Source organism: Lissotriton vulgaris, chromosome 8, assembly GCF_964263255.1.
Source record: "Lissotriton vulgaris chromosome 8, aLisVul1.2, whole genome shotgun sequence".
Lineage (NCBI taxonomy): Eukaryota > Metazoa > Chordata > Amphibia > Caudata > Salamandridae > Lissotriton > Lissotriton vulgaris.
The window spans coordinates 822612899-822632404 of record NC_141696.1 but is presented as its reverse complement, the minus strand read 5'-3'; the positions used below and the strand labels follow the sequence as shown (position 1 = coordinate 822632404).

General features: G+C 46.7%; 1 protein-coding gene across 1 annotated transcript in view; it reads left to right on the top strand.

The window, feature by feature from the left end:
* The window catches only part of PDCL3 (phosducin like 3), a 91327-nt gene extending 73033 nt beyond the window's left edge, over positions 1–18294 (top strand). The window contains exon 6 of the mRNA XM_086934720.1: positions 16218–18294. Within this exon, the coding sequence (XP_086790846.1) occupies positions 16218–16363 (146 nt within the window). The 3' untranslated portion in view covers positions 16364–18294. The remainder of the gene's footprint in view (positions 1–16217) is intronic.
* Positions 18295–19506: the final 1212 nt, after the last annotated feature.

The following is a 19506-nucleotide window of genomic DNA, read 5'->3' as shown; positions in this document are numbered from 1 at the left end:
TTCCCACCCCTTGCGTACGAGGCCTTCACAAAGCTAGCAAGAGGGATTTCATCTGGGTCTCCTCTGGATCCTGTGCCCCCTAAAATTTGGAAGGAATTTGAGGACGAATTATTCCCCTCACTCCACCTAATATGTAACCAATCACTAGTGACTGGTACCGTTCCATCTCAATGGAAACGGGCGTTAGTATCTCCTCTGCTAAAAAAGCCTTCTCTAGACCCAGACTGCTCAAAAAACTATAGGCCCATCTCCCTGCTGCCATTTCCTGCCAAGATTGTCGAGCGTTTGGTTAGCAACACTCTCTCCAACCATCTGGAATGTCATCAATTATTAGATGGGGATCAATTTGGCTTCCGGCCTGCCCATGGAACAGAAACAGCTCTAATCACCGCTATGGACGAGCTTCAAAGGCGTGCAGACAGAAGACAGGCAGCGTTCCTGATCCTGCTTGATATGTCTGCCGCCTTTGATACGGTGAACCATAAGATTCTGTTGAGGCGGCTGTTTGAGGCGGGAGTGAGAGGTACAGCGCTGCAGTTGTTCCAATCATTCTTGCAGTATAGGCAACAGGCAGTGTCCATGCCACCTTTTCAGTCAGCTTTTACTCTGATATCGCATGGGGTTCCCCAGGGCTCAGCAATCAGCCCAATCCTTTTCAATCTATACCTCAGACCTCTGATTTCACTCATCAAAAGCTTTAACATCAGGATTGTCAACTATGCTGACGACACGCAGATGATCCTCTCCTTGGAAGGTGAGGACTCAACATTTGTAGAGGTTCTCCACAACTGTCTGCGTGATACATCTCGGTGGCTAAAGGACAACTCCCTCCAGTTTAACGCAGGGAAGACTGAGGTGCTCTTTAGCACCGGAACTAAGATTTCCCGGCTGTTTCCAAACAACTTTTTGCCCCCGGAAACAGGGACCAAAGTACGGCCGGTGGAATCAGTCCGCAATCATGGGGTCATGCTGGATCAAAGGCTCAGTATGGAGACGCATGTACAAAAGACGTCTGCCTGCTGTTTTGCCATCCTTCGCTCCCTGAGGAAAGTCCTGCCTCTCCTACCAACCCATGCTCACGCCCAAGTGGTAAGGTGTACCATCCTCAGTAGGTTAGACTATTGTAACGTCCTTCTGCTTGGGTCCCCTGGGTTCCTGTTGGACAGGCTCCAAAGGGTTCAATCAGCAGCTGCTAAGCTTGCCTTGGGGCTTCCGAGAAGATCTCATGGGCCGTCCGCTCTGGGCAAACTGCACTGGTTGCCGGTGAGACAGAGGATTCAATTCAAGGCCCTTTGCATAGTCTTTAGGGCTCTCCATGGAACTGGCCCAGCCCCCTTACAATCGAAATTTGCCTGGTATACTCCAACCAGACAGCTTCGATCTTCTGAGGCCAAGCTGGTAGTGATATCCAGATTCAGGAAAGTCAGAGCCGGAGGCAGATCCTTTGAGGTGGCAGCTGCCAAACTCTGGAATGCTCTCCCTGTCGAGATTAGGCACATTACTGAACTCCTCCCATTCAGAAGAAGGATCAAAACCTGGCTATTCCCCAGGGTAACCGCCTGAAAGCTCACACTCCCCGTGATCACTTCCGCTTATTCCGATCTTATCAGCGCCAGGATGCCTGCAATGGTGACAGCTGCGCTTTACAAATTCTTAAAATAAATAAATAAATAATAAATATCGGCATAATGTTGACATAATGCAAACATACACACATACACTCATTCACCCTGTAATCCAATCTTGCAATTACCTATTGTGAGGAAATGGGGTGTATTATATAGTGTGGTTGGGCGTCCTCACAATGTAATACATTTACCAACCCCATTTAGGACCTTTTAGGTATTGTTTGTCAAACCTTTAGCTCAACCTTGGGTAGCTGTGGCTCTGAGCAGCAAGGCTTACACAAAGGAACAAGTGTAAAGCATTTAATCAGCAACAAAACAATTGAAGAATACATCAACAAGACACCAAAGAAATACAACATCTATTTAAAACACTAGATTGTATTTTCAGACACCACAATGAAAAAGATTCAACAGAGAGTTCAGAGATCTGGAATTTACAAGGTACAGTAAATCAAAGAAGGTATAGTAAATCAAAGCACTTCACTCAACCGCAAACGAGCACTGGCAAATACAAAAACATTGCCACTTAGAAACCTGTTCACTAAAATCTTTGGCTAGTTGTAAGGCTGTCACTTTCGGTGACCAACTCATGTACGGAGCCAGGTGGACAACAAGGTTCTCAGAAACAGTTACTGCATCAGGTGAAGAAGTCTTTGTGCAATTCCAGGGACTTTTATCCTTTTCAGGGCTTTCCTATGGAAAGGGTATTGATGCAAGGGACCAAGGATGCTGAAGATGCTCAGAGGACTCTGAGGAAGCGATATGGTAGACTGGGGTCTTCCTACGACTAATCGATGGTCCACGAAGGGGGTGAAGCGGTCCTGGTCACAGGGACATCTCTCGAAGTCCTCTTGATGCTGGCAGAAGTCCAGTTGCCACTAGACTACCAGTCGTCCAGTATCGCGCGGACACAGGCCAATCTTTCCTGGGTTGGTAACTCGTCCTCTGGAGGTCCCAGCTGTACTTAGATCACATTCCTAGGCTCAGCGAACTTGGGTACAACTCGACACGTCAGGTCCAGATCCCTGGTACTGTATGGCGGCTCGTTGATGACTTTGGGTTGCCAACTTGCCCCAGCTGTCTTTTTAGCTGTTGTATTCCTGTGCTGTGAACAGGAGGGCAACTCACTGATCTTTGGAGTCTCTTGGCTGGGCTGTTGAAATGACTTCTTGAGCAGGACACAGCTGGAACAGTCCAGTCCCTCTCCTCTGCTAGCCCCAGGTTCAGAAGGTGCAGGGCATGCCATTGCAACTTTTTTGCCAGTTCCACAGTGCTCGAGCACAGTCCTTCCTCGGTCTGCATTCCAGTCCAGTCAAGATCTGACTTCAGGATGGGAAGCGTGCCCTACTTGTGCTAAGAAAATGCCCACAGGGCAGGATGCGGATGGTTTGTTTGGGAGTTTTATATAGTTAGCTAGACCCGAGAGTATCGGAACACTTCAAGACCTGTGGCAGGTTCCAAACATTGATAAGAGGGTTTGTACGGGTTGACTTAGTATAACCAGCGGGACTAAGAACAATACAGTGTTATATGTCAATCAAAGAGTAAAGGACAACACAACAATATAGATCAGTGGTGTTAGCGAAGAATTAGGCTGCTGAGTGTGTCAAGTAACCATAAAGAATGATCCTGTCTACGTGGTGGGAGCATGGGTATGATGAATCAGTCAATTTGCCAATGGGCTATCAGGTTCTCACCTGTTGACCACTTCCTGCGAAGTGTGGCATCTGGGAAATCCAGAATGCACCATTATGCCCACTTCCAATATGGCAGGACCCCTCTCCCGGGGAGTGGAGCTCTCTAACCCACCCCAGAGGTGTGGCTACCATGGGGGCTACACACCCCTGGGATACAGGTTTGGCAACTAGTTTCCCCTTCCCTGTCCCAAGTGCCAGCCTGTCTGCCTGAACAATGGAGCAGCCCCCGCTGCCAAGTGTTGCCCAATTTATTCTTCAAAGACGGCTTCCCCTTTGAAGCTCGCCTTTTGGGCCAACACCAGTGGGGCTTCCTGCAGGAGGAAGGTGACACCTCCTCCCAGGGCAGGCCCTTATTGGATCTGTTCCTGAGAGTCAGCACATTTCCCCTGAAGGACAGAACCCAGAGTGCAACCAGTGAGGACACAGGGGACTAAAGGCAGCAAAGTGATAACTTTACTAAAGTTGCGCACTGCAACTTGTTACATTAATTTTGTCCTGAAATTCAAGTCTTTCTTATTGTAATGAGTTGTTTGGTACCTTGGATGACCCACTTCGATCACACCGTTCCCGAGTTAGCACATTTGAGGGGTCAGTGTGTAACTCTGAGCTCGCAAATTGGGCAACCAAGCTTTTCCACAGTAAAAACGACCATTTCACATTTTTACTGTCAAAACATGTAAAGTTGCATGTCCTACCTGTGAAATATGTTGCACTCCGCCTTAGGACTCGATGGATTTCTGTAAGGGCGACTTAAACATACCTGGGAGAAGTCTGGCTTTGCCATTGCTTTAAAGTCCAAAGTCGGGCCAGCAGCTAAATCTGCTCTTCCAAACTGCAAATGACGGTCTGGAAGTCTCATTTTATTTGTGTTTCACCCATGGTGGCACAACCAGTGCTGCAATCCCTGCGGGGTTCACTTTAATTTACATGCCCTGGGTACCTTGGGCACCATTTACTAAGGACTTAAAGGTGTTAGCTCAGCAAATTGTGTCAAAGCCAGTTTGACCTATTAATTTCAGGGTTAGGGTGCAGGCACGGATGTCTGGTTATTAGACCTATGTGCACTTTCGGAGTCAAAAAAACAGCAGCATCAGTCCAAAAACTTGGGGTGACCATACAAAAAGAGGTGATTCCTTACACCTATGCATCCTTTTAGTCATCTATAGCCAAATATGTTGACTTTGACAGTGGTGTTTACTCTTGCATCACTTTTTGTCAAAAGCGGAGGTGCGTCCCTTATCTGTAGGAATTCAGCTGCTCCCATTTCTTGTTATTAGAGTAGGTTACTCGCACATGCCCATGCTTACGTTTCACAAAGAATTTGGATTTAATTTTTAACTTTTTTACAAAGTAAGGTGTTTACCATTTACCAATTGTTTGGGTAAAGGGAGATGTATATCCCATGTTTTTCTTTTTTGTGTGTGTGTACTGAAATCTTTCACGGGGCAAGCAAACACGCCTAGTTTAAAAAAAAAAGCCAGCAGAAATGGAAATGCTTGAATCATTCTAAACCATTGGTAATTACTTTTGACCCGTCCCACATTCGTTTAATCTGTGGAGTCACATATGAGGACCAAACTTATGGAAATCTCTCTCGCCTCTACTACTGCAGCAGCCAATTCCTAAGCCCCTCCAGCTGTTATTGAAAACCAACGAGAAGGCCCCAGATTTTGTCATCTTTACACAGCGCGTCAGTTATCAGATTGCAAAAGAAAGTGATCAAATTATGTTCAAAAGGTTCTACAAGTGATTTAATTTTTGGTACGTCCAAATAATTACACATCTACAATTTAAGAAGAAAAGTTATTTTGTGACAAAACGATGAAGTGAATAATTAGGTGAGGTTGTTTTCTGTTTGACTATCTTTATTGTGTTTTATACCAAGCAGTTGTACTAATAACTGGTAGTTGGTTATATGTACTCTTTTAGTATATGGTATACTCTCCATGGCTGTTGGGAAGAAAAAGTTAAACTCAAACATTAAAGTAGGAGGACAAAGAAAGAAAGAGAAATATAGTAGTATATGCTAATGGTAACACACAAGTCTGCATGTGTGTTTAGGCCCCTACATATAGCTCAGTCCATGCTAAACTCACTGCTAGCATCCTTTTCCATGTTGACACCGAGTGACCAGGACACATATCAAGAAACCTCTCTTGACCTACCTATTGGCATCTGGCCGGTATGGAAGTATCTGGCTTGGCCAGTGTCAGTAAAATATTGTCTACATAAAGCATTGTTTCAGGTTCATCACCGTTGGGCGCAGTCCAGTAATTGAGTTGATACTCTAATAGCTATTGCCAGAGGTTTCTGTATTAGTATGAGGAGTAGTTATGATAGAGGATCCCCTTGTGTGGGCCTTCTGTTGATTTTGATAAAGTCCGAAATGAAGCCATTACAATTTATCTTTGCCGTACATTTCTGATAGTCCGCTGACCATATGTAGAATCTTGCATCCTCAGCCAAAGTGTTCAAGAGTATAGACCCGGTACCCGACCAGTTTCTAGTTATAACTATTTGCTAGTGGTCTCCTGCCTGGCTTTCATAGAGTCTTTCATTAGCATTCCCCTCCAGTAGGATTTTGTTGCCACTTAGACGAGCTGCAGCAAGGTCACTAAATGTTCAGTAAGAACCAAATACTCTCTCAGCATATGTTGCAGTTTTCTTTTCTCTTCTGCCAATTTATATTTTGTTGATCTCATCCTCCATGTATGTTTCTTAGGGCTCATTGGATGGAGATCTAAAATCCAATGCTGACGTTTATACCGCTTTTACATACCCTGGGTAGCATGCTATTATTCATTAGGAGGAAGTCCAGTCTTGTGCCAGAGAAAGAGTAATTTATTCCCAGGCAATGAAGTCCTGGACTAGCCATGGATACAGTGTTTTCTTTTTATAACAAACTTTATTGGATGTCAAGCCCGCAAAGTCGGCCAGGATGAGCAAAGTTGAACATAAGGCAAATAGCACAGAGCAAAGTGTATACGCCACGCAAGGCAGAAATATCCTGCAAGACAGTCACAGCACACATGGAGAATGACCACAAGCACAGATTCATAACCAATTATCAAGCTGACCCAGCCACTTTCCCCTCACCATGGTCCTTAGGGTAATAATATAAAGGAACAAGCATTGGAAATGCAATAGGGCTCGCATTAGGAAAGTTTGAGCTATTGGTGTTATAAATGAATTATTTTTATTTATGTGTTTTTTTTAAAATAGCTAAATTAATAGCTTTATCATTTACAATGCCAATAGTTATAACTTTCGCAAATGTGACACCTATAGCATTTGCAATGCAACATGTTTCGTATTTACGTGACTTAGATGTATTGATATTACAAATAACAATGGCTTTTAATTTTTTTAAATAATTAATACTTAATTATTTATTTAATTTGTAATGGCAATAGCTTAAACTTTTGTAAATAACATTTGTGAAGATTATGTTCAGTGTTTTTTATTGTGACGAAAATCCAAGAACAGAAGTGAAATATTAACATCTTTTTGTGATTTGTAATAAAGCCTGAAAGCTTGAAAAATTGAAAGAACATATTTGAACCAGTGATGCTGTGGTTGCGCTGAGTGGTGTGTGCATCCGTGTAGCTGTTTGGTGGGTGCATTGGTGGAGCTTAGTTGGAGCATCGGTGGAGCTGTATGGTGGGTGCCACGGCGGAGCTGTGTGGTGGGTGCCACGGCGGAGCTGTGTGGTGGGTGCCACGGCGGAGCTGTGTGGTGGGTGCCACGGCGGAGCTGTGTGGTGGGTGCCACGGCTGAGCTGTGTGGTGGGTGCCTCGGCGGAGCTGTGTGGTGGGTGCCTCGGCGGAGCTGTGTGGTGGGTGCCTCGGCGGAGCTGTGTGGTGGGTGCCTCGGCGGAGCTGTGTGGTGGGTGCCTCGGCGGTGCTGTGTGGTGGGTGCATCGGCGGAGCTGTGTGGTGGGTGCATCAGTGGAGCTGTGTCGGTGGAGCTGTGTGGTGGCTGCATCGCTGGAGCTGTGTGATGGGTGCATCGCTGGAGCTGTGTAGGTGGAGCTGTGTGGTGGGTGTATCAGTGGAGCTGTGTCGGTGGAGCTGTGTGGTGGGTGCATCAGTGGAGCTGTGTGGTGGGTGCATCAGTGGAGCTGTGTAGGTGGAGCTGTGTGGTGGGTGCATCGGTGGAGCTGTGTCGGTGGAGCTGTGTGGTGGGTGCATCGGTGGAGTTGGGTGGAGGGTGCATCGGTGGAGCTGTGTGGTGGGTGCATCGCTGGAGCTGTGTAGGTGGAGCTGTGTGGTGGGTGCACCGGTGGAGCTGTGTCGGTGGAGCTGTGTAGTTGGAGCTTTATGGTGGGTGCATCGGTGGAGCTGTGTGGTGCGTGCATCGGTGGAGCTGTGTAGGTGGAGCTGTGTGGAGGGTGCATCGGTGGAGCTGTGTGGTGGGTGCATCGGTGGAGCTGTGTGGTGGGTGCATCGGTGGAGCTGTGTGGTGGGTGCATCGGTGGAGCTGTGTGGTGGGTGCAATGGTGGAGCTGTGTGGTGGGTGCATCGGTGGAGCTGTGTGGTGGGTGCATCGGTGGAGCTGTGTGGTGGGTGCATCGGTGGAGCTGTGTGGTGGGGCATCTGTGGAGCTGTGTGGTTGGGGCATGTGTGGTGGGGGCATGTGTGGTGGGTGCATCGGTGGAGGTGTGTGGTGGGTGCATCGGTGGAGGTGTGTTGTGGGTGCATCGGTGGAGGTGTGTGGTGGGTGCATCGGTGGAGGTGTGTGGTGGGTGCATCGGTGGAGGTGTGTGGTGGGTGCATCGGTGGAGCTGTGTGGTGGGTGCATCTGTGGAGCTGTGTGGTGGGCGCATCTGTGGAGCTGTGTGGTGGGCGCATCTGTGGAGCTGTGTGGTGGGCGCATCTGTGGAGCTGTGTGGTGGGTGCATCGGTGGAGCTGTGTGGTGGGTGCAGCTGTGCGGTGGGTGCATCTGTGGAGCTGTGTAGTGGGTGCCTCGGTAGAGCTGTGTGGTGGGTGCCTCGGTGGAGCTGTGTGGTGGTTGCATCAGTGGAGCTGTGTGGTGGTTGCATCGGTGGAGCTGTGTGGTGGTTGCATCGGTGGAGCTGTGTGGTGGTTGCATCGGTGGAGCTGTGTGGTGGTTGCATCGGTGGAGCTGTGTGGTGGTTGCATCAGTGGAGCTGTGTCGGTGGAGCTGTGTGGTGGGTGCATCGGTGGAGTTGGGTGGTGGGTGCATCGGTGGAGCTGTGTAGGTGGAGCTGTGTGGTGGGTGCATCGGTGGAGCTGTGTCGGTGGAGCTGTGTGGTGGGTGCATCAGTGGAGCTGTGTGGTGGGTGCCTCGGTGGAGCTGTGTAGGTGATGCTGTGTGGTGGGTGCATCGGTGGAGCTGTGTCGGTGGAGCTGTGTGGTGGGTGCATCGGTGGAGTTGGGTGGTGGGTGCATCGGTGGAGCTGTGTGGTGGCTGCATCGGTGGAGCTGTGTGGTGGCTGCATCGGTGGAGCTGTGTGGTGGCTGCATCGGTGGAGCTGTGTGGTGGCTGCATCGGTGGAGCTGTGTGGTGGCTGAATCGGTGGAGCTGTGTGGTGGCTGAATCGGTGGAGCTGTGTGGTGGCTGAATCGGTGGAGCTGTGTGGTGGCTGCATCGGTGGAGCTGTGTGGTGGGTGCATCGGTGGAGCTGTGTCGGTGGAACTGTGTGGTGGCTGCATCGCTGGAGCTGTGTGATGGGTGCATAGCTGGAGCTGTGTAGGTGGAGCTGTGTGGTGGGTGCATCGGTGGAACTGTGTGGTGGGTGCATAGGTGGAACTGTGTGGTGGGTGCATAGGTGGAGCTGTGTGGTGGGTGCATCGGTGGAGCTGTGTAGGTGGAGCTGTGTGGTGGGTGCGTCGGTGGAGCTGGGTCGGTGGAGCTGTGTGGTGGGTGCATCGGTGGAGCTGTGTGGTGGATGCATCGGTGGAGCTGTGTGGTGGGTGCATCGGTGGAGCTGTGTGGTGGGTGCATCGGTGGAGCTGTGTGGTGGGTGCATCGTTGGAGCTGTGTGGTGGGTGCATCGGTGGAGCTGTGTGGTGGGTGCATCGGTGGAGCTGTGTGGTGGGTGCATCGGTGGAGCTCTGTCGGTGGAGCTGTGTGGTGTCTGCATCGCTGGAGCTGTGTGATGGGTGCATCGCTGCAGCTGTGTAGGTGGAGCTGTGTGGTGGGTGCATCGGTGGAGCTGTGTGGTGGGTGCATCGGTGGAGTTGTTTGGTGGGTGTATCGGTGGATCTGTGTCGGTGGAGCTGTGTGGTGGGTGCGTCGGTGGAGCTGTGTTGGTGGAGCTGTGTGGTGGGTGCATCAGTGGAGTTGGGTGGTGGGTGCATCGGTGAAGCTGTGTCGGTGGAGCTGTGTGTTGGGTGCATCAGTGGAGCTGTGTGGTGGGTGCATCAGTGGAGCTCTGTGGTGGGTGCATCGGTGGAGCTGTGTAGGTGGAGATGTGTGGTGGGTGCGTCGGTGGAGCTGTGTCGGTGGAGCTGTGTGGTGGGTGCATCGGTGGAGTTGGGTGGTGGGTGCATCGGTGGAGCTGTGTGGTGGATGCATCGGTGGAGCTGTGTGGTGGATGCATCGGTGGAGCTGTGTGGTGGGTGCATCGGTGGAGTTGGGTGGTGGGTGCATCGGCGGAGCTGTGTGGTGGATGCATCGGCGGAGCTGTGTGGTGGATGCATCGGTGGAGCTGTGTGGTGGATGCATCGGTGGAGCTGTGTGGTGGATGCATCGGTGGAGCTGTGTGGTGGATGCATCGGTGGAGCTGTGTGGTGGGTGCATCGGTGGAGCTGTGTGGTGAGTGCATCGGTGAAGCTGTGTGGTGGGTGCATCGGTGAAGCTTAGTGGATGCATCGGTGGAGCTTAGTTGGAGCATCGATGGAGCTGGGTGGTGGGTGCATCTGTGGAGCTGGGTGGTGGGTGCATCTGTGGAGCTGGGTGGTGGGTGCATCTGTGAAGCTGGGTGGTGGGTGCATCTGTGGTGGTGGGTGCATCGGTGGAGCTGTGTGGTGGGTGCATCGGTGGAGCTGTGTGGTGGGTGCATCGGTGGACCTGTGTGGTGGGTGCATCGGCGGAGCTGTGTGGTGGGTGCATCGGCGGAGCTGTGTGGTGGGTGCCTCGGCGAAGCTGTGTGGTGGGTGCCTCGGCAAAGCTGTGTGGTGGGTGCCTCGGCGGAGCTGTGTGGTGGGTGCCTCGGCGGAGCTGTGTGGTGGTTGCCTCGGCGGAGCTGTGTGGTGGGTGCATCGGTGGAGCTGTATGGTGGGTGCAACTTTGGAGCTGTATGGTGGGTGCAACGGTGGAGCTGTATGGTGGGTGCATCGGTGTGGAGCTGTGTCGGTGGAGCTGTGTGGTGGCTGCATCGCTGGAGCTGTGTGATGGGTGCATCGCTGCAGCTGTGTAGGTGGATCTGTGTGGTGGGTGCATCGGTGGAGCTGTGTGGTGGGTGCATCGGTGGAGCTGTGTGGTGGGTGCATCGGTGGAGCTGTGTCGGTGGAGCTGTGTGGTGGGTGCATCAGTGGAGCTGTGTGGTGGGTGCATCGGTGGAGCTGTATAGGTGGAGCTGTGTGGTGGGTGCATCGGTGGAGCTGTGTGGTGGGTGCATCGGTGGAGCTGTGTGGTTGGGGCATGTGTAGTGGGGGCATGTGTGGTGGGTGCATCGGTGGAGGTGTGTGGTGGGTGCATCGGTGGAGGTGTGTGGTGGAGGTGTGTGGTGGGTGCATCGGTGGAGGTGTGTGGGGGGTGCATCGGTGGAGCTGTGAGGTGGGTGCATCGGTGGAGCTGTGTGGTGGGTGCATCTGTGGAGCTGTGTGGTGGGTGCATCTGTGGAGCTGTGTGGTGGGTGCCTCGGTGGAGCTGTGTGGTGGGTGCCTCGGTGGAGCTGTGTGGTGGGTGCCTCGGTGGAGCTGTGTGGTGGGTGCATCGGTGGAGCTGTGTAGGTGGAGTTGGGTGGTGGGTGCATCGGTGGAGCTGTGTCGGTGGAGCTGTGTGGTGGGTGCATCAGTGGAGCTGTGTGGTGGGTGCCTCGGTGGAGCTGTGTGGTGGGTGCCTTGGTGGAGCTGTGTAGGTGAAGCTGTGTGGTGGGAGCCTTAACGGAAATTACAACTCTCAAAACAAAAAAAATCTATCCTTTAACGATGCTGGATAAATTATGACAAGTGCTTGCTACTGTTCCAACAGATACATGCAGAAAAATATGTAGGACGTTATTCTGGAAGGAAAACTAAATCACAGAAAAGAAAAGAGTACGAACCGTAAATGAGAGAGGTTTGTTTGTTAACATCTGCATTGGGAGAAGGTTTTGTTAAACCTGTCGGTGTTTAATTAATACCGAAGCTACACTATATTTTAAGGAATGACGAATTTTAAAGGTCTGCTTAGAAAATGATAAGTAGCAGGGCAAAATAAATCGCAACAATGTGTGCAGAAAGAAAAGAAAATATATATGAATGTTGTCTGGGCACGGCAACAGCACATGGCAACATAACTGCGCCTTAGCTAGCTACTACACAGTGCACTCAGTACTTAAACCAAAACTCTGAAAAGCCCTCTTAAGAAGCATGGAATTCGTGGTCCTGGATACAGCATGCATTCCATGTTTCTTTTCAAGCAGAGCATAAACAGTTGTTGCAGCAAGGGGCGGGAAGATTAGGAGACGAAACTGGAAATACGGCCGGCAGGTAGTGAATAATTAGGAGGTGACAAATGACCTGGGACGGCTGCCTTTGATGTGGTAATGCGAGGCAGGCAGGCAGATGGCTGGTGGCATTGTGCACGCGCTTTTTAGGGCTTGCGCTTGCGCAATGACCTAAAAAGCACATGCACTCAAAGGAATCGCCAGTGGAATCGCCAGTGGTGGTTAAACACTGGATAAGCCCCTATAGAGCTTCCATCTGTGCGCATGCGAGCCCTAAAAATAAGATATTGACCTGAATGGGTACTATATATGTCCTGTGTCCAGCCGGACAAGGACATTTTTAATAAGACCATGTATTAAGAGGTAGCAAGAAATATACAAGAAAACGGGACGCAATCCTGCACCCGATATCGGGGAAAGGGAGAAAACTAAACAGACAATGAAGGGATAAACAAAACAAGTTACAGGCAACAAAGCGAGAGCTATGGAAGCTTGTAATAACCATATAATATAACAAGCTAAACCAAATAGTGACCACAATAATTATACACTTTGGAACATGTGGTACTTATTTGAATTGTCTAGACAATGCAAAGGTGCAGGATTGCGTCCCGTTTTCTTGTATATTTCTTGCTACCTCTTAATACATTGTCTTATTAAAAATGTCCTTGTCCGGCTGGACACAGGACATATATAGTACCCATTCAGTCTATATCTAATTTTTCCTTAATATTATTACCCTAAGGACCATTGTTTATGAAAATAATTGATACTCGGGGTCCTTAGTTACTCATCGGGGCCCCTTGTTTGTCTATAAGAAACTTTCCCCACACATGCATATTTTTCCAGGGGCAGCTGCGAGCTTCACAACCACGCGCTGTTGCTGTGCACACAAGTCGACGTCATGTCGCCAGCTCGACTAGGTAGGAGGTCTGGGAACAACCATTGTGCTGCGATATATTGTTTTGCCACCAGGAGGGCCGTGCCCAAAAAAGCCCCAGATCCCTCAAACACCCCAAGGAGAATCAACCGAGGGGAGAGAGGAACTTCCCATCCCAGCACCTCTGACAGTTCACGGGTCACCTTGGTCCAGTACTGAATTATCAGCCCCTATGACCATACCATATGATAAAAGTCTGCTGTGTCAAGTCCACATCAAGGTCATGCTGATGCCCGCCCGGTCCAAGCAAATTGGGGAGAGATAAGTAAAGTACAGGTAATGGAATTGAACAAGCCGTAACCGGGAGGAGGTGGTGAGCTCGCGAGAGGGCATCAGTGCATCTCGCCAATCTTTGTCCTTAAAAGGTCCTCCCAGCTCTTCCAACGGGCTCTGAGGTGATCAAGTGAACCAGGGGAGTTGATGGCAAGTGTGCAATAGATCTGAGATATTCCGCCGCGACCAAGGCTTCCCATGTAATTAAGTGGTCAGACATTAAGAGCCTGGTTTAGATCTTGGAGGATGGGTTACTCTGTCACAACAACGACAGATATCCCATCTGCCGAAATTTAAATCCCATAAGATATAATGGGATTTATATTTTGGTGGACGGACTATCCGTCACTGTTGTGCCTGAGTAAGCTGTTTGCCAAGATTTAAATGTGACCCCAAGTCTCTCAGTATGCCTCTGTCATGTTGGGAAGGGGGGGGGGCTGTTCTGTCTATAATGGCATTCAACGCAGTAACGCAGTATTCCAGCCACCTCCCACTCCCACCAGGAGTTATACCGGACCAAATTCTGTGAGTCAACAAGATAAAAAGGTCCTTTCTGGTACTATAGTATCCGCACAGGAAGATTGCTACGAATGGTAGCATCGGTTTTGTTTTTGGTGTTTTTTAGGTAATTGATGTTGTTGTGGGTATGTCACGTTCATTATGTGGTTGAAACAGCAAGTCGTTTTCTGGTTTAGTCGCTCTGGGCATATGATCGCTCCTCTTTGTGAATGTCTGTCGTGTGATTGTGTTGTCTTCTGCGTGTGGACCAGAGACCATTCTGGAATCAGACTGTGTACCCAGTTGTCTTTAAGCAACATGCTGTCTTGGTCTTTGTGTAAGTTTAGGTTCTAGCTGTGTCTGTGCTTCTCAGCATAACGTGTACTAGTGAAAGCACAAATGAAAAGTACTTAGTTCGATTGAACGTTAAAAGCATGGCCTCCGAAAATGTAGATTTAACATTTATTGAAATTAATTGGTGAATTAATATAGCGTCCAAAAATAAAGTATTAATATCTTTTTATAATATTTCCACAATATTCATAAATGTAAAAAAGATTCCTTTTGAAGTGCTTAAAAATATTTACCATCCCGTTCTTAGGTGTAATTGAAAGGAGGAGGAAATGGGGAATCCTATTTGAAATACATTAATAAAACTAGTGCAATACATTTGAAATCTTATACAACGGAGAGTCAACACGCATACAATAAAAAAATGTATATTCCACTTAAACCTATAAAACAGGAGAAATTCGGTTCCGCCCAGGCCTTAAAATAGATAAAAAATCGAAATGAGTTGTGTAAATTAGCTTTGCCTGATTGTACTTTCCAGACAGTATGTCCAGATTCCACAAGAGGACAGTGTTGATCCACGAGCTACCATTTTGTTTAAAATTTCAGCAAGTGTGATACAATGTAACACCCGATCAGCCGTTTTACAATGCAGGAAACATTTTCAATCACGATACATTTTCCATTGCAAATCCTAAACGTTATCCTAAAAGTCTTCAATTTTTCAACATTCCTGACTCTACTTAAGTGTTTAACGATATTTCCAGCACTTCATTTTTCCTAAAATCTTTTTCTGTATATAGTTGGAAGGTGGGCTGATGTTAATACGTTTCTTTTGCTTGGTTTTCTAAAATGATTGGCTGTGAGTGTCTTGGGTTTGGACAACGGTTTCGGCTCTAGCGTAATTTGGCCTTCGGTCCGTCTAGGTAGTACAAAGGGTTGGCATTTCCGCTTCCCTTCGAGAGCAGCCAGGCGGTTGCAGTGTGCCTTCTTAACAGATGAATCTGACTTCCTGTTGCAATTATTGCAGGCAGTGGCTCCGAATCACAGCCAACAACAGTTTTTAAGATTTAAACACGGATCCTACCAAAAGGTTGCCAAGAATATTTTAGTAGATAGATAGATAGATAGATCGTTGTCTATCTGTCTATCTGTCTATCTGTCTATCTGTCTGTCTATCTGTCCATCTACTGTGTACCTACCAAAACGTGCAGCAGAGCGCTTCGCAAAATTGTCGTTGCATCCTTCTCAGATTTGCAATAATGACATTACACTAATAAAGTATATAAGTATATATAGTTAGAAAACTTGGCCAAGGTGACAGGGGAGTGGGTTTGGGCGACAGTTGCTGTTAATCCAGGATCTGCCAACTCCAAAAGAGTATGGGAATAAAGGGATTAACCTAATAGGGTTAGGTAAAATATAATTTGGGGGCCATTTGAGAACACTCATTAAGGGAGTTGGTTCTAAACTCGACATGGGACCGGAATTTCCCAAAGAAAGGGGGATCTGTGCTTGGACTACTGGCTCGCAAGAGGTGTTCGATTGAGAGCACTGGAACCTGTGATCCATTTCATAATCCAATCTTCTCCCTGTTTGGAATTCTGAACACGTAGTGTATTTTACTAGTATCTATTGGGAGGGCGTGGGCATAATGATCTGCTTGGGAAATCTATATGTTTTTACCATTAAATGATAAATAATAGGAGGAAGGGACGCAAGAGGCCCCATATGTTTACTACCATAATGTCTTTATATTATCTTTAGGGTCAATAATAGCTTTCAGGTTGATAACAGATGTTTAATTTCGGACTCCTATATTTTAAAGTAGTTAAAAAAAAGTATAGGTAATTTGTTAGGAAATTCGAAAGGATACAGATATATATTTTTTCAACCTTACTCTTGTTCTTTACACTTAAACCTTCGCCTCACTTTTCCTTAACTCTTGCCACTATCCTCCAATAAAAAAAAAAATGGGTAACCGCGGAGTCAATTACATTCCACCCTTTTCATTTTTTAACAAATCCCTAAATTTGCACTATATTTTACCTTTAACGTTACTCTTCCACCAAGCCCTAACATTTATCTGTATCATTCCCAACTTTTGCTTTGGGTACGAGATTTTTGTGACCTGAAAAGAAACTTCGCCATCAAAATGTGTTTCATTAAGAAAAATATTTAAACGAAAATTCAGTATGCATGGATTGTGCTTGTTTTCGTGGTGTTTTCTGGGCCTTGCTGATTTTTTTGGTTTCTTTTCCGCCTCCCTTAGAACTGGAGTGGAAACTTGCAGAGTCCGGTGCGATCAAGACAGACCTGGAGGAGAACCCAAGGAAGCAGATTCAGGACCAACTCATGACTGCGATCCGATGCTCTGCTCCCACGAGGAGAGGCAGCGACTCTGAAGATGAGGATTGAACATCAACTTGTGTTCACATTCATCCTCTGTCCTTTGCTCGTTATGTGTTTTTTTTTAAACTGTGGAACACTGTTGCAATTTCTGAAAATACATTGACTGCAATGGTCCATACGTTTTGCAATGCAAAACCGAGATTGACATGGACACCGCTCTACTGTACATACCTCTTTATATATCACTTAATAATTGGGAAAAATATAAATGAGCGAAAAATATTCTTTCCCTTAAATGCTCAATTATAATCTGACTAGCATTTGCTTCTATGACATCTTCAGGCCCTTGGCAAATTTCCAATCCATTTACTAAGAGTTTGACTCTTAGAATTGTTTGTTGCATCCCTCAGTAGCCACAGAGTGATGGAATTTAACTGAATGATTTTATTTATTTCACAGTGTATGTTGCATCAATCAATCGTATATGCGCTCCTAGTGTAAAATTGAAAAAGTGAAATACAGATAAATTAGCTGATCACACTTCGCGTTGGTCATGCTTGAATCTTAAATCGTGAGTACTGCCTTGACGGCATCTTCTGAATGTTGATTGTGAATAGTGCGATCCCGATGATCTACCTTGAAAACATGCTTGAGCAATGCAACAAGTTTGGAGGTTCCCGGGGAGGGAATCGGGTGATAAATCTTGCAGGAGCACAGAAATTGAATACTGCTGTTTCGTTGTCAAATGTAAGATGCTGGAACATTAAACACCAGTGTCGCCGCTTCATGCTCCACAGCCAGAAGCAAGCAGTGAAGGCTCAAGGCCTCTGTAACAGTGTCCACTGTGAACATGATGGGTTCAATAGTCTCTTTTAAGGAGTCGGCCTTTGTGTACATGGTGACTAGAAGAAGCTGCAGTCCAGAAGGTGCTCTGCACAGCTACAAAACTGCCTTGTTACATTGAGATATGCTTATAAGGGAAAGTGTGATCACCTGCAGTGAAGCCGCATTATATCAGCGGGAAACCATACCCAAACCGTTGGGGGTAGCAAGCCAACTGAGCATTAGCCAGATTGAGTTAATGGCATGCTCTCTACTTATTATGTCTATACCTCTCCTAATAAATTCATATGACCTTTAGAAACCCAATAAAATGGAGATTTTTTAATTCCACAATGATGGCTAAAATCTTTATGTGTAAACCATATTAAATCATGTTTGTGTCATGAACCTTTGCTGTTTGCATAGTATATAAGTTATGATTTTTTTCAGCATTGTGTACCCTTGTAGTTCCATTCAAGTCACACTTGTTTTATTTAAATCTACTTTTAAAATTCACTAAAACAGAAACCAGTTCTTGATGCTAATGTTGTTCAACTCTTGTTGGTGCAGCATATCTTGGGTTCAATAATTTAACTACCATTGTCAAGTCACCCAATTACTTAGTCCTTCTCCAGCCATTTCAAGAATATTTTTCAGAGCATCCCATATTTAATTTCTTTCCTACAGGGTTCTTCAGTCCAACTCATTGGGGTCTGTCTGGATTACATTCACCCAAGAAGATCCTTTCAAGAATATTACTGCCATATTAGGTACCATAAGGAGACATTCTGCGGGCAGCAATGATCAGATTGTACCAGCAGATTTATTATGTCGTCTGTGTTTAGTAAGACAGAGGAATTCACACACATTGTGTGCGCATGACACATGCCTTTGTACTCTGTACAGAAATGGCCTGGTATTGTACAATTGTCACCCGTCTTTTGCATAAATAAAAAAATAAGTATGCAAAATGTAAATTATTTATTTTCATTTACTTTTTAAATAAACATGTAGCTGTAATTTCATAGGCATGCTATTCCATAGTCTGTCCAAATCAGAACTGCACTTGAAAGTTGGTAGTAAATGTCGAGAGTTACTATAAATATGCACACGCCTAATCTTGTACAACTTTCGTGTGTTCACTTGAATAAAGCTGGTTACATTTTGTACAGAGATTTAGTCCGCTTTAGTGTATTAATTTTGACTCCTTTTTTTAAATTTGAGCAATTTGCATTCTCCTAAGTGTACCATAAGTTAACCCCTACTAAGTTGAAACTGCTGAAACAAAGTGGGATCAAGTGAGAAGAAGACTGCCTTGGTCATTACTGCAATCTGTGCTCTAGCAGTAGATATATATGTAATAGGAAAACTCAGCCAGTTGTACTATGCACAGAATGAAATTAATAGTCTCTGGGTGCATCCAAGCATGTATCCTCTGTATTCTGTTCGTTAGTAAAACATTGTTGTATCTAACAGGGCCTTAAAGTGGATGTTTTGAGGTAAGTACTACATTTTGACTAGTGCCAGGTGATCTTAAATCTACTGCGAGTGTTAGTTTTTGAATAGGGAAGGGGTGAATCATTTGGAGTTGCATGTCATGCTGTTGGCATTGGGCAATGGGAGGTAGTGTCCACATAAGACGAGAAAGACCCAAGAAGGTAGTAAACTTGGGTGCCCCATCTATCTTATATTAACAAAATGGATATCGACAGATATTAGGTATAGTATATATCTCCAACCTAATTACATATTACAAAATAATGTTATACCATTAAACTTTAGAAGCTAATTTAGTGGAGGGGCTCTTATTGTGCAAAAAATGATGGACTAACTCCTTTGTCAAAATATACATTTTTAATTGGGAATCGCCGTGTCCACTGCTTTTGTAGGTAGTTAAGGTGGAGTGTGTCTACGTCACAGAAGGGCAACTTGCTCGGCTAAGGTGTTTCAAGGGGGATTCTAGTTGCTGGAGATATTTGACAGTGGATCTGAATGTGGTGCATGTTGTATTGCCCTTGGCTGAAGGAGAGGTGGTTCTCAAAATAAGGAGGGTGTGGTACTCGTCGTTGTCATGGAAGTTAATTCATTGGGTCCTCGATTGTTATTCCTGTAGGTGACGCTGTTAAGGAGGTTTCCCTAGTAATAGAGAGCCTAGGGAACAGAAGAGACTAGCTCCATGAAGGGATGGGGTCAAAAAATGTATTGGACTGAAACATTACACATATTCAGGAAGACGTGGTGATACCCCGCTGGGATGTACCACAGGTTTGTTTTAACTGAGGTAATGTATGTAAGGTGGGTGTTGAATATTTGTGCATTTCCCTTAGTGAAGCAAGTGACCAATGAGTTAGTTGATGACTGAAGACGATTCATATTTGTGTTTGCTG